The sequence below is a fragment of the Girardinichthys multiradiatus genome, chromosome 11, assembly GCF_021462225.1.
Source record: "Girardinichthys multiradiatus isolate DD_20200921_A chromosome 11, DD_fGirMul_XY1, whole genome shotgun sequence".
Taxonomy (NCBI): domain Eukaryota; kingdom Metazoa; phylum Chordata; class Actinopteri; order Cyprinodontiformes; family Goodeidae; genus Girardinichthys; species Girardinichthys multiradiatus.
Window position 1 is genome coordinate 45,169,607 of NC_061804.1, and position 13,536 is coordinate 45,183,142.

The 13,536-nt window shown below is 40.0% G+C and overlaps 1 protein-coding gene across 7 annotated transcripts in view; it reads right to left on the bottom strand.

The window, feature by feature from the left end:
• The window catches only part of LOC124876537 (HMG box transcription factor BBX), a 75,099-nt gene that overhangs the window by 3,196 nt on the left and 58,367 nt on the right, over window positions 1–13,536 (bottom strand). For 4 of the 7 annotated variants that reach the window (XM_047379414.1, XM_047379412.1, XM_047379418.1 and 1 more), the window contains 5 exons: window positions 5,851–5,883; window positions 3,365–4,202; window positions 3,091–3,223; window positions 2,575–2,726; window positions 35–163 (listed from right to left, as the gene is read on the bottom strand). In XM_047379414.1, coding sequence (XP_047235370.1) covers window positions 35–163; window positions 2,575–2,726; window positions 3,091–3,223; window positions 3,365–4,202; window positions 5,851–5,883 — 1,285 coding nt within the window. The remainder of the gene's footprint in view (window positions 1–34; window positions 164–2,574; window positions 2,727–3,090; window positions 3,224–3,364; window positions 4,203–5,850; window positions 5,884–13,536) is intronic. The other 3 variants (XM_047379415.1, XM_047379417.1, XM_047379419.1) reach the window with 3 other exon arrangements.

Below are 13,536 nucleotides of genomic sequence, written 5' to 3' on the forward strand. Positions count from 1 at the left end.
AGATTGTAAGCACTTTGATTCATTGATCAATTACCTGGCAGCTCACCTTCAGCTGGAGAAACACTGCCATCAGCTGTGCGCACCAAGTGTGTAATCTTGGTCTTCCTGGCCTTCCTCTTCTGGCTGCCAACCAGCATCTCCATACTGGTGGCACCATGGACATCTGGGAACATTGTGATGATGGGAGAAGAGGATTGGGCTTTTGAAAATGTATTGAGCAAGAAAGATTTACTCTGTTCCACTGCAATATTGCACAAAAACAAATATCAATCAGAGCTACACCTTTTAGACTTTAAAAGTTATTTTCAAATCAAAGAGATTTGAAATAACTATTTTTATATCATTTTGGATTTTACCCAGAGAGTAAATATATTTTAGCAAGCAAAAGCTTTGCAAAAAACATCCCCAGTGTGGATTTAGATTGTTATAGGGAGTGTACAACAGTAAAATGTTTCATATTACTTATTTTCAACCAAAAATAGATCCCACAGGAGCACAGACACAAATCAAACCAGCTCTATTTGTGACAGGGCTTGAAGGTAGCCCATGTACAACTGTATTTGCCAACAGTTCATTTCATTTGTAACACTTCACTATTCAAAACATTTGAAAACCGTTGTGCACAACAGACCACACTGCCAAAACCTGATTGAAATTGAAATGTTTTTCAATTAGTATGACTGTACAACATAAAGAAATGACAGACAGTGCTTGCTTTATTTATTTTGCCCTTGACCTCAAATAGTCAATGTAGAACAATGTAGAAGTTCTCCCAGTATGAAAATACAAAATATATTTTTATACAGTACAGACCAAAAGTTTGGACACACCTTCTCATTCAAATAGTTGTCTTTATTTTCATGACTATGAATATTGTAGCTTCACACTGAAGGCATCAAAACTATGAATTAACACATGTGGAATTATATACTGAACAAAAAAGTGTGAAACTGAAAATATGTCTTATATTCTAGGTTCTTCAAAGTAGCCATCTTGTGCTTTGATTACTGCTCCGCACACTCTTGGCATTATGTTGATGAGCTTCAAGAGGTAGTCACCTGAAATGGTTTTCACTTCACAGGTGTGCCCTGTCAGGTTTAATAAGTGGGATTTCAAGCCTTATAAATGGGGTTGGGACCATCAGTTGTGTTGTGCAGGAGGTGGATGCAGTACACAGCTGACAGTCCTACTGAATAGACTGTTAGAATGTGTATTATGACAAGAAAATAACAGCTAAGTAAAGAAAAACGAGTGGCCATCATTACTTTAAGAAATGAAGGTCAGTCAGTCCGAACAATTGGGAAAACTTTGAAAGTGTCCCCAAGTGCAGTCGCAAAAACCATCAAGCACTACAAAGAAACTGGCTCACATGAGGACCGCCCCAGGAAAGGAAGACCAAGAGTCACTTCTGCTGCGGACGATAAGTTAATCCGAGTCACCGGCCTCGGTTAACAGCAGCTCAGATTAGAGAACAGGTCAATGCCACACAGAGTTCTAGCAGCAGACACATCTCTAGAACAACTGTTAAGAGGAGACTATGTGAATCAGGCCTTCATGGTAAAATAGCTGCTAGGAAACCACTGCTGAGGATTGGCAACAAGCAGAAGAGACTTAGAGGAATGGACATTAGACCAGTGGAAATCTGTGCTTTGGTCTGATGAGTCCAAGTTTGAGATCTTTGGTTCCAACCACCGTGTCTTTGTGCGGCGCAGAAGAGGTGAACGGATGGACTCTACATGCCTGGTTCCCACCGTGAAGCATGGAGGAGGAGGTGTGATGGTGTGGGGTTGCTTTGTTGGTGACACTGTTGGGGATTTATTCAAAATTGAAGGCATACTGAACCAGCATGGCTACCACAGCATCTTGCAGCGGCATGCTATTCCATCCGTTTTGCGTTTAGTTGGACCATCATTTATTTTTCAACAGGACAATGACCCCAAACACACCTCCAGGCTGTGTAAGGGCTATTTGACCAAGAAGGAGAGTGATGGGGTGCTGCGCCAGATGACCTGGCCTCCACAGTCACCAGACCTGAACCCAATCGAGATGGTTTGGGGTGAGCTGGACTGCAGAGGGAAGGCAAAAGGGCCAACATGTGCTAAGCATCTCTGGGAACTCCTTCAAGACTGTTGGAAAACCATTTCAGGTGACTACCTCTTGAAGCTCATCAACAGAATGCCAAGAGTGTGCGTAGCAGTAATCAAAGCAAAAGGTGGCTACATTGAAGAACCTAGAATATCAGACATATTTTCAGTTGTTTCACACTTTTTTGTTCAGTATATAATTCCACATGTGTTAATTCATAGTTTTTTGATGCCTTCAGTGTGAAGCTACAATATTCATAGTCATGAAAATAAAGACAACTCTTTGAATGAGAAGGTGTGTTCAAACTTTTGGTCTGTACTGTATATTGTATATAAGAAAAATATATCAGGCAAAAAATATGTTTACTGAGTGAATAGAGTTTTAATTGGATTATAATTTGATAAATTGGACTGCATCTAAATTAACTTCAGCTCTGTGTTGCATTGTTTTGTTCAGTGGCATGACCTTTAGTATAGACAGCATTCTGACCTTTTGGAACTTTAGAGGAGTCATCTAGGTTAGAGGAGCAGTCAGACTTCCTTTTCTTGGCAACAGCTGATCCCTTCTTATCAAAAGTCAGTGGGCTGTATTGTGGTAGGCTGTTAAACTTCTTTTCAAACTCCTCCTCCAGTTTCCCTAGGCTGAACAATCAAGTCCAAGGTTAGATCATATACAGAGCAGGAATTAATTATTTGATATCTAGTGAATTCTTTGAGGCGGAATCATTTACAAAGGAATTAAAGTCTCTCTAAATTACTTTATTTCAACCAAGAAGCTTGTTTCTGATAGGGAAGTAGACAGTGATCTCTCAAAAGACAATGTAAAAGACAAATCAATTTTGAAAACTCTAAAATTTTTACTGCATAACACAGGAGCTGTTGCATGTTTTCCTACTGATATTGTAAGTCCTCACTGGTGATGAGCCTAAAATCCTTGAGATTAGAGCTATCTTAAACTCTCTCCCCAGAATTGATATGAATTTATTTAGGGTGGGGAATGACTAACCTCTGTGAAGACTCTTCTTTGGACTTGGACTTTTTCAGCCTCTTTGTATTACTTGGTCCCATGTGTGAAACTGTCCAGCTGTCATGACTCCAGTTAGTATCATGGTCAAAAGCACGAAAAGCACCTCTTTTACCTGCAGACACGTGCCAACCAAGTTAGTTAACTTTATCAGCATTCCTTAACTACATGTATAAAACCAAATTAATAAAACTTTCCAATCTAAAATTAGATTTGAAATGTTTCATTCATTCAGTTCAGGACTTGAACTTGATACCTCGGTCTATATTGGCTCTCAGTGAAGTTAGCATTCCCTCAGACACAAGAGTTTTGTACAAGGCACCCTTACAGCTGCGCTCCGATTTCCTGGAGCCATGGTTGTGTTTGTTCAGCTCATAGGTTATGTCACTAGCCTTTTGCTGCTCTTTCTCCTTGTTCTCTTCTTTTGGCTTAGCAGGTGATTGGCCACAGTGGGCATGGGAGGACTCTTGCATGGAGCCCTGAAAGCCTGTGCTTTCACTATTTGCACTCTCTGCTTCAGTCCTTAGGACAATGCCAGGCACTGCTTTCTTTGTCTCCAAATCAGAGGACCCATGCTGCTCCCTGCTAGGTACCAACTCCTCGTCTTTTGCTTTGACCAGTGTTTTAACTTTGGTCTTAGTTTTCTTTTGAAGCAGACCAGAGTTTCTATCTGTAAGACTGGTAGGGGTCTTCGTCTTGGATTTGTCCTCTGTGTCAATCCAGGCTCCTCTGGCCACAGCTTCAATCGTGCTATCCATGTTTGATTCCAAGTGCTGACAATTCTTACTGATTCTTTTTTCTGAACATGGGATGTCATTAAACTTGATCTCCTCATTTTTCTTGTTTTTCTTTTTGACACATCCACTTTGGTTTGCTTGTTGAGAAGGGGGGGTGGCATCAGAGGAGGTAGATGTTAAAGAGGGAGGAGAAAGATGAGGGGCTTCTCTGTGAGTAGAAGTACAATGGTCAGTGTCCTCTCTCTCCTCTTTAACTCCTGCCTTCGTGAATGATTGCTTGCGAGTTCTTGTGGAGCAGTAGTCATCTGGCTGAGATGCTATTGTGTCTATTTTTCCTGCTTCTGATGCTAAACACATCTAATGAAGAAAAAAAAAAACAAATACATTATATTAATCAAAACTTTTGAAAACTATTAAATACTCTTCTAAATACTCATCTACATTTCCTACATTTCCTGTTACTATTCAGAATATAAAACAGCAAAAATAATATTTCACACATTTTGGTCAATTATTAGAATATTACCAAAAATAAACATTTGCGAAAATATGTACTGTTCAGTTCATACCAGGAGAAGATGATATATTCCTTCTATCATGTTCCACCCACTTTCTGTAGCAAACAGTGAATCAGTTCACTTTGTTTGTCTTTTACTCCTCTGCATTAAACTACCAAAGGTTTTCAAGGGGACTAAACACACTTGTGTGCCATATAACAGAACTGGTCTCATGCCTTAGAAATTTTACGAACATTTTTTTTAGGTCTAAATGACTTAATAATACACAATTTAAATATGGGGAAACAGTGCCATTGCAAAAAGATAAAATTTTTTTTTGGAAGAGCATTAGGTAGCAAACCCACACTGTGTGATTTAGAAAGCCCAAACACAGATTTAAAGAGTGCAATCACATAATTAAGAGTTTGTACATTATAAAGTTTTGTGTTCAAGTTCAAAGTGTTGCAGTCTCCCAGAGAGACACTTGTCCTTAGGTACACACAGACCCACACCCACACACATTACACGTGGGTTTTAAGTATGACACTGACCACTATGCATTTTTCTCAGCTTGCTATAAAATAAGCACATACAAATTTAATGTTTTACAAAGACAACAGCTATGAAATAGGTTCAAATGTTTTGTGAGGAAGTCTTGTTGCTGTAAAGCAACTATGCCAACAAATGCAATTTCTTTTGGCAGTACATGCTTTCCCAGAACATACGTTTGTCTTTTACTCTAATATACCTGTAACTTCCTGGAATTAACATAGTACTTTCTAGTGATTTACATTAAACATTCAGAAACTTACTGGTTAGAGGGTATTTTTCCAGAGCACAGGGGGCTACTTTCTTAAGGGTTACTTTCCCATATCATAGCTGTAACCTTTCAGGAACCTTTCTGCAAACTATTTCATACTTTCCTGGAGCTCACTGGTTACTTTCTGTAACTTTCTGGGAAGTTCCCAGAATCCATTATGCACTTTACTAGAGCTTAAAGACTATGTTCCTGAAAATAGCAAAATCCATTCAGTAATTTGCTGTATTATGAAGTGACTGGGTAACCCTTTTCTTCCCTGGTGCTTTCAGCTTACTTTTAATCTAAGTTATAACCTGAACTGTCTTAGTGAGCTTAAAGTTACACATTTCTAGATTGAAATGTTGGTTTCTTTTTCATTTTTGCATAAAATGTTTTTACAAAAAGAAGTTGTAACTGTAAACTAACCCTTGAGTACTCTTTATCCCTGAGGTTTATTATAATAAAGAAACCTAATTTTACTTTATTTTTAAATAACAATAATTTTTCTCCCTTAAACATGCACACTAAAATAAACTTATGTCAAAATTACTCATACCCTGGTCAGATTTGGACTTAAAATAATCTTTTATTTTACCTATTTTAAAGTACTATTAGAATTTTGGAGTGGCCAAGCAAGATTCCCTATTAGAACCTGATAGGCAGTCTGTGAAGAGAGCTAAAAATTAGGCTGATGAAGAGATTTACCAACCTCAAAAACTTGGAGCTCATTGTAAAAGCTGAGCTGTGAACATGGAAACATGCAAAAAGCAGGTCAGAAATGTAATGAAGGGTATGACTGGTGTAATATCAAAGATTTTTCCTGGATTAGGAAAATAGTTGACTTGAATTTCTATACACCATTATTTAAATAAAATTCTAATAAAACAAATACATTCTATTTTCAAATTCAATCATCTTTTAAGATTGATTTATTATCTTTTGAGAGATGCCGGCCTCATTCTAAATCAGAAACAAATATCATCATTTTAAAATTATTTCAAATGAATCTGCAACAGGTATGAATAACATGAGCAGACATGCATTCTATTCTTTTTTTATTAATGCATTTATTAAAAAATATAGTTTAACAACCCACACTCAATAATATTGTTGGGGCCATCCATTTTGGTCGCACATTTTGACACATGCAGCTCAACAGACGTCGTAGCTCTGACGTCACTAAGAGTGTAAAACCCAGAGGAGATGAAGTTTCGGTGCCATTTCCCACCTGTCTAACAGGACAGAGTAACGGAGGCGTATATCTGGAGAGACAAAAGCTCGCAGGCGAACCTTTGCTCCACCATGCCATTTCTGGAAGAGCCTGAAAGCTTGAAATCTGTCTGATACGAGAAGATCAGATTTGTTTACCGATCAAAGACCGCGCCGACAACCGGTGCAGGTGGAAACCCACAGAGGTTCTATGTCCAAGGAGATGAGCTTTCCTCCTTGTGTAATGCAGTCGACTAACGGTTCATCTTTTCCCCTCCTGGACGGATAAGAAATTACCGTTTTTTCCTTTAATTTGATCACGGACACGTGGTCCCCCTCCTTTTTCTTCAGACCTGATCCCATCCTCAACCGGTGGAGAGCAGAAATCAACCTCAAAGTAATTTCGTTTTTTTCATATTAAACCAGATAGGTGCATTTAGAGGTCTGGGCAGGATGAGGCAGCTAAGGTGATGTAGAATCACCAGTAGATAATCTAAGGTATTAACTTGTTGAATGCAATACTGATTGAATTATGTTATTCTGAGCTGTGTTTTGATTTGCTGCGCAAGCGTTGCTGAATTGTGCGAGGTTAATGCTTTGTCCGGCTGATGCCAAATCAGCCAGGAGTTAGAAGTTGGACTTTTAAAAGTTTTTCATTCAAGGCAACTGCGGTCTGGGCCTCACCCGACCACTCTTTGTTCCAGTTTTATTGCTGGAGATTTTCCACTGAGTTCCCGCCTCAGAGTTTTATGACCCTTTGTCAAGATTTGGAGGGATCAGCTGGTTGTGGCTAAAGGGGCGGGGCCCCACCCTTTTATCAGCTGATCACTGCAATCGAGACATCAGCACCAGGAGGGCTTCTCTTTCCATTTAACCCAAATTACACATTTTGTCTATAAAACTGCTGGTTTGATCTTCATAGACACTCAATGCGCTTATATTTTCTTTTATTATTATTGTTAGGTAGTCATTTTTATCCCGTTTATGTAGAATAGTGCTTGTTAGTTGGGTGAAGGTTTTTGGACCAGAATAATGGTATATTACGATTATTCGGCTACAATAAATCTTCATATATATAATTAAGAGAAGCCTTTGTGTTTATTTCGTGCAAGAGTGATTTATCTGTCAAAACAAGGTTGAAGTTCCCTCACCTGAAGTGGTTGAATAAACAGTAACATTTGGTGGTTTTGGTTAATAATTTGTAATTATTTATTGAGACATGGCTGCAGGATCATATCCCCGACTCCAGCATCTCTCTGCCGGGCTTTTTAAACATACGAGCAGACAGAGATTTAAAGAGGAGCGGCAAATGTAAAGGAGGTGGACTGGCAGTACTTGTGAACAACAGATGGTGAAATCCAGGACATGTAACTGTGAAGTGTCATCTCTGCAGTCCAGATATTGAACTGTTGGCAGTAAGTTTTCGTCCATATTATTTACCCAGAGAGTTCACCAGTGTTATTTTGGCAACAGTTTACGTTCCACCTTCCGCTGTTGCCGAGACTGCATGTGATGCCATCAGCTCAGTTGTTGCTAAGCTACAGACACAAAACCTCAATGCTTTTGTGGCAATTTCTGGTGATTTTAACCATGCTTCACTCTCTGCTACACTTCCAAAATTTCAACAATTTGTCAGCTGCTCTACCAGAGAAAACAAAACATTGGATTTGTTTTATGCAAATGTCAAGGACTCATACATCTCTACAGCAAGACCTCCTCTAGGCAAATCAGATCACAATCTTGTTTTTCTCTGCTCGAAATATAAGCCCCTTGTTCAGAGGCAACCTGTAATAAAGAGGACTGTGAGAAAATGGTCACAGGAAACTGAAGAAGCTCTGCAAGGTTGCTTTGAGGCTACAGACTGGGACGCACTGTGCCAGCCACATGGAGAGGACATAAATGCCATGACTGAGTGTGTAACCGACTATATAAACTTCTGTGTGGATAACATCATCCCCACCAGAACCGTGAGATGCTTCCCCAATAACAAACCTTGGATCACCAGTGACCTGAAGGACCTGCTTAACAAGAAAAAAAGAGCCTTCAGAGAGAGAGAGACAGAGAATTATTGAGGAGTATACAGAAGCAACTTAAAGTCAAGATAAGAGACAGCAAGGAGGTGTACAAGAAGAAGCTGGAGAGCAAGCTCCAGCAAAACAATATCAGAGATGTGTGGACAGGGATGAAGAAGATCACAGGCTTCAAGCAGAAGGATGATCAGACCGATGGAGGTCTGGACAGAGCCAATGAACTGAACACATTCTTCAATAGGTTCAGTTCAGAAACAAGCTTCGCATCCTCCTCTCCTGCTCACAGCCAAACAGACATTCCACCCTCCTTTGACCCACAGGACCCACAGCTGTCCAGTAACACCTCACATTTTTTATCTCCCACCTCAGCCCAGACCCTTCTGCTTCTACATGTTTGCCTTCAACCATATCAGAAGATGCTGATGCTTCCTTTGCTTCCCCCTTCCACCTGTGTGTCTCAAGAAGTCAAGTGAAGATGCAACTGGAGAGACTGAATCGGAATAAGGCTGAATGTCCAGATCATGTCAACCCTAGAGTCCTGAAGGGCTGTGCAGAGCAGCTCTGTGGGATTCTGCAGCACCTCTTCAACCTTAGCCTGGCCCAGAAGAAGGTTCCAGAACACCTCCTGTCTTGTTCCGGTACCAAAGAAAACTCACCCATCAGTCCTCAATGACTATAGACCTGTTGCCCTAACATCTCACATCATGAAGGTCCTAGAGAGACTCCTGTTGGCCCACCTGAGTAAGCAAACAGTAAACCATCAGAACCCCCCTTCAGTTTGCTTATTGCTGTGGAGTTGGAGTTGAAGATGCCATCATACACCTGCTTCAACAAACCCACTGTCATCTGGACAAAGTCAGCAGCACTGTGAGGATCATGTTCTTTGATTTCTCCAGTGCATTTAATACAATCCAACCTGATTTTCTTTGTCAGAAACTCCAGAAGACTCAGGTGGAGGCCTCAAATATCTCCTGGATTAAAGACTACCTGACAAACAGACCACAGTTTGTGAGACTGAAGGGTTGTGTGTCTAACCAGGTAGTCAGCAGCACAGGAGCACCACAGGAGAATGTACTCTCACCATTCCTTTTCACTCTGTACACCTCAGACGTCCAGTACAAGACAGACTCCTGTCATCTGCAGAAATACTCGGATGATTCTGCAGTTGTGGGGTGGATTAGAGATGGACAAGAAGCTGAGTACAGGAAGGTGGTGGACCGCTTTGTGGCATGGTGTGGAAACAATAATCTCATTTTGAACATGACTACAACAAAGGAGATGATTGTAGATTTTAAGAGAAACAGGAATAAGTCAAAAACTATTACTATCATGGGAGAAGAAGTGGAGGTGGTGGAGGAGTATAAATACTTCGGTGTTCACCTGGAAAACAGACTAGAGTGGAGATGCAACTGTAAAGCCATCTACAAGAAGGGACAGAGCAGACTGTACTTCTTGAGGAAGCTTAGGTCCTTTGGTGTTTGCAGCAAGATGCTGCATATCTTCTTCAGATCTGCTGTAAGATGGAGCGCTACAGGAGATCCTTCCTGCCCACAGCCATCAGCATCTACAACGGCTCTTTGAAGAAACCCTCATAATGAGCTACAACATTTAATTTCTCTTTGGGATTAATAAAGTATTTTTGAATTGATTTGAATTGAACTGTGAGTGCTACCATGCCCACGGTTATTAAAAAAGATTATACATGCTCAAGTGCAGGGTAACAGGTTTCCATCAGTCCACTTTATACCACAACCCACAATTCCATGAGGGATTTGTTTTTTCCTTTGTTGGGACCCACAGCCATGGATTTCAACATTAACCTCCGGTACATACTTTTTTGGAACTTTCAAAATAAATTGCATTTAACAGACTTTCAGCACAACTTCAGAAGAGGGAAGGGGGGGTAACAGAGGACTTCCCACGATGCCACTGCCCGCATAATACCCCCCACCTTCCCACAAGTCTTTCTCTCCAAACCAGTTGACCATCGGAACAGGAGCAGGCCAAGCGCGCTGAGGTCTTTTTGCAGGCAAAAAGACATAAACTCTTCAAACTGTAGCCAAGAGTGTCATAAGATCACACGATCATATGCAAAAGTTAAGTAGGAATGAATTGCTGTTTGTGTATCCGGTATTCATTCATGAACGGGAGTAATTAAGGTACAAGCATTGCTTGACTTTCTCTCCGAGCCCTGCAGAAGCAAACGGTGTTCAAGAGAAGCCCCTGCAAAGATGCGGTCTCCCAGTCTGGAAGGAAGACAGCAGAGACCGTGTTAACCCGTGTGGTCAGCGGACAGGATGGGCCACCCAGCTACAGCTCCGGAGCTAACCCTTTTGTTCACAGAGCAAACGCACCTTCAACCCCCCGCGAAGCTACCGAGGTTAGCTGAAAGCTAACCGCTTGTTGACTGTGGACGTTTCTTCAAACTTTGCCCCTTGGACAACATTTCCTCACCATGGTCAGAGGTTAGGTTTGGGCAGGATAACAGTTAGGATTAAATGATCTGAACATTTTCCTTCTATGATGTTTGGTTTTGTTTGTGTGAAACTCGGCTGTCTTAGTGCTAGCAGGCTATCTGCAGCATACGTGCCCTGTTTGTGCTCTCTGTTTGTGTGTTTTTAAAGTTAAGACAAACCGTCCGCGCTTATGCATTTTAACCCTTCTATTAACGGTATTTTTAAAGGTGTGTTTGATTCTGGTGCTAAATAATATTTACCCAGAAAGGTTTAGTCTTCAATCCAGTAAATAATAGTCCCTGAACATCATTTACTAGATTTGATAACTAAGTAAACACCATTAAGCCCCATTTCTCCAGGAAGATTTGGCTCGTTTCCAAAATACTCCTTTAATAATATTTCTTCAAATATTATTTCAAAAAATAAAGGCAGCTAATTAGGCACCGTTGAGAAATGATCATCCAGAAGGTTGGTTTTATTCAGCAGATCATTCTTTAAAACATTATTTTATTAAAATAATATTTTATTTGATCTTGCATTGTGAATGGTTGTCTAAACGTTTGCTGATTATTGCCTATGTTAGTTCCAAGACTAATTTAACTTCACTTCCAGATTTTTCAAGATAATCCTTGATTCTCAAACATAAACATTGCATGGTAATGTTGCATCACTCTTTCGGTCATGGTTTTCAATCATCTTTGATCCACTTGTTTATATTGTACATAGCCTATTAGTCTTCCCTATTCTTTAATTCTGCTTGGTAGTTTAGTTGGATTGTTTTAGCATAGTAAAGGGTTTGTTGATTGAAATATGTTTGACTTTGAGTTGACTTATTTTTGTTAATAAATGTTTGTATTTTAAGAAATTGTGTGAATTCATTCCATATATGTGCAGAGTTTATGCTGTTCAATAATGTCAGAGCTCGTCTCGCACCTTGCTATTTTGTCCTAATACCATCGCCTTACTGGACTGGTATTCACAGGACAACCCTTAACAGACCAAAATATTATTTGATAAAATATTAATATTAAATATTAAATTATATTCTCAGATTCATAATTCCAACACCTTTGAATGGAATTGTTTTTCTCAGAAAGTGAGTATGGATTTTCAAACAAGAAAAACAAGAAAGCATAAGAAAACAAAATCAGGTTTTTTTCACAATGCCAGTAAATTCAAGCAAACTTCTGTAATGTAAGAAGGACCTTCTAGGACAGTACTTGGTAGAGTTCAGAGATCTCTTGAAATTCCAGCAAAGTACCTGGTTAGTTTAGGGAAGGTTCTAGCAGAGCAGCCTGTAAGTTATGGAAAATATATAAATTTGAGGAAGGCACATTGTTACCTGTAATCTCATAATACAGCCTGGTTCCTGAAAATGCTCAGCAAGTTTAAGGAAACAACTCATCCATACACCATCTGTAGCCAACGGTGGTGACGACGGTGGTGACAGTTGTAGGGGTTCGCCCTCTAACCGGTTGGTTGCCGGTTCGAATACCTGCTCTGTGCATCTCAGTTGTTGTGTCCTTGGATAAGACACTTCACCCACCTTGCCAGCTGATAGTGGTTAGAGGGCCCGGTGGCACCGATTGTATGGCAGGCTCACTTCTGTCAGTCTGCCCCAGGGCAGCAATGGTTACAATGTAGCTTACCACTGTCAGTGTGTGAATGTGTGGATGACTGATTGTAATGTAAAGTTCTTTGGGGTCTCTGGGGTCTAGGCCATTTACCATAGTCACTTCAAGACACTCCACTATTCAGCAGATAGGCTATTTTGGACACTTGTGGAAGACTAAACTTTAAATGGAATTCTTATAACGTATGAGGTCAAAATCCATATAGGGATTTGGTCAGTCAAATCGTATGTATGTTGTTACCTGCAACAGTACACCTGCAAAAACATGCATTAATGAAGCACCCAAAGCGCTGATGTGGCAACAATGTGGTGAACCTTCCTAAACTTATTAATTGCCATTTAATAGATGAGGGTGAGTCTTCACCTGGCTAACCTAGCTCGGACCACATATCATTGAACCTTAAAACAACTTTGAGATAAAGATATAAAAGTCCCCATCTAAACATTTCTACACTGCACAAGTACAATTAATGCATTTCACAATTCTTCAGTTGGAAGAGCAAAATCTTCATATACCCTATAATACTTTTACATGGTTAATGGAATGGTTGATACTGGCTCTTAGGTTAATAATTGCAACAACTGGTTCAAATGAATAAATGGTAAATCGCCTGAACTTGTATAGCGCTTTATCAAGTCCCCAGAGACCCCCAAAGCGCTTTACACTACAATCAGTCCTTCACTTATTCATTCACGCATTTATACAGTGTCCTGGGCAGACTGACAGAAGTGAGGCTGCTGTACACTGGTGCCACCAAGCCCTCTGACCACCATCAACAGGCAAGTCAGGTGAAATGTCTTGCCCAAGGACACAGCGACTGAGACGGACAGAAAGGGGGTTTGAACCAGAGAGGACAAACGCTATAAAGAATAAAGAAAATCTGAACAAATAATGGACACTAACTTGTATCTACATATTTGCTTTTTTCTTTAATTCTGTTTTTTATCTTAGAATGATGACAAATGTTTAGACACACAACAAAGCTTACTTTCAGCTAACAGAAAGTATAAGATTTTTAGCGACAGATACACAATTACAATGTTGCCTTTACTACATGAAACTTTTT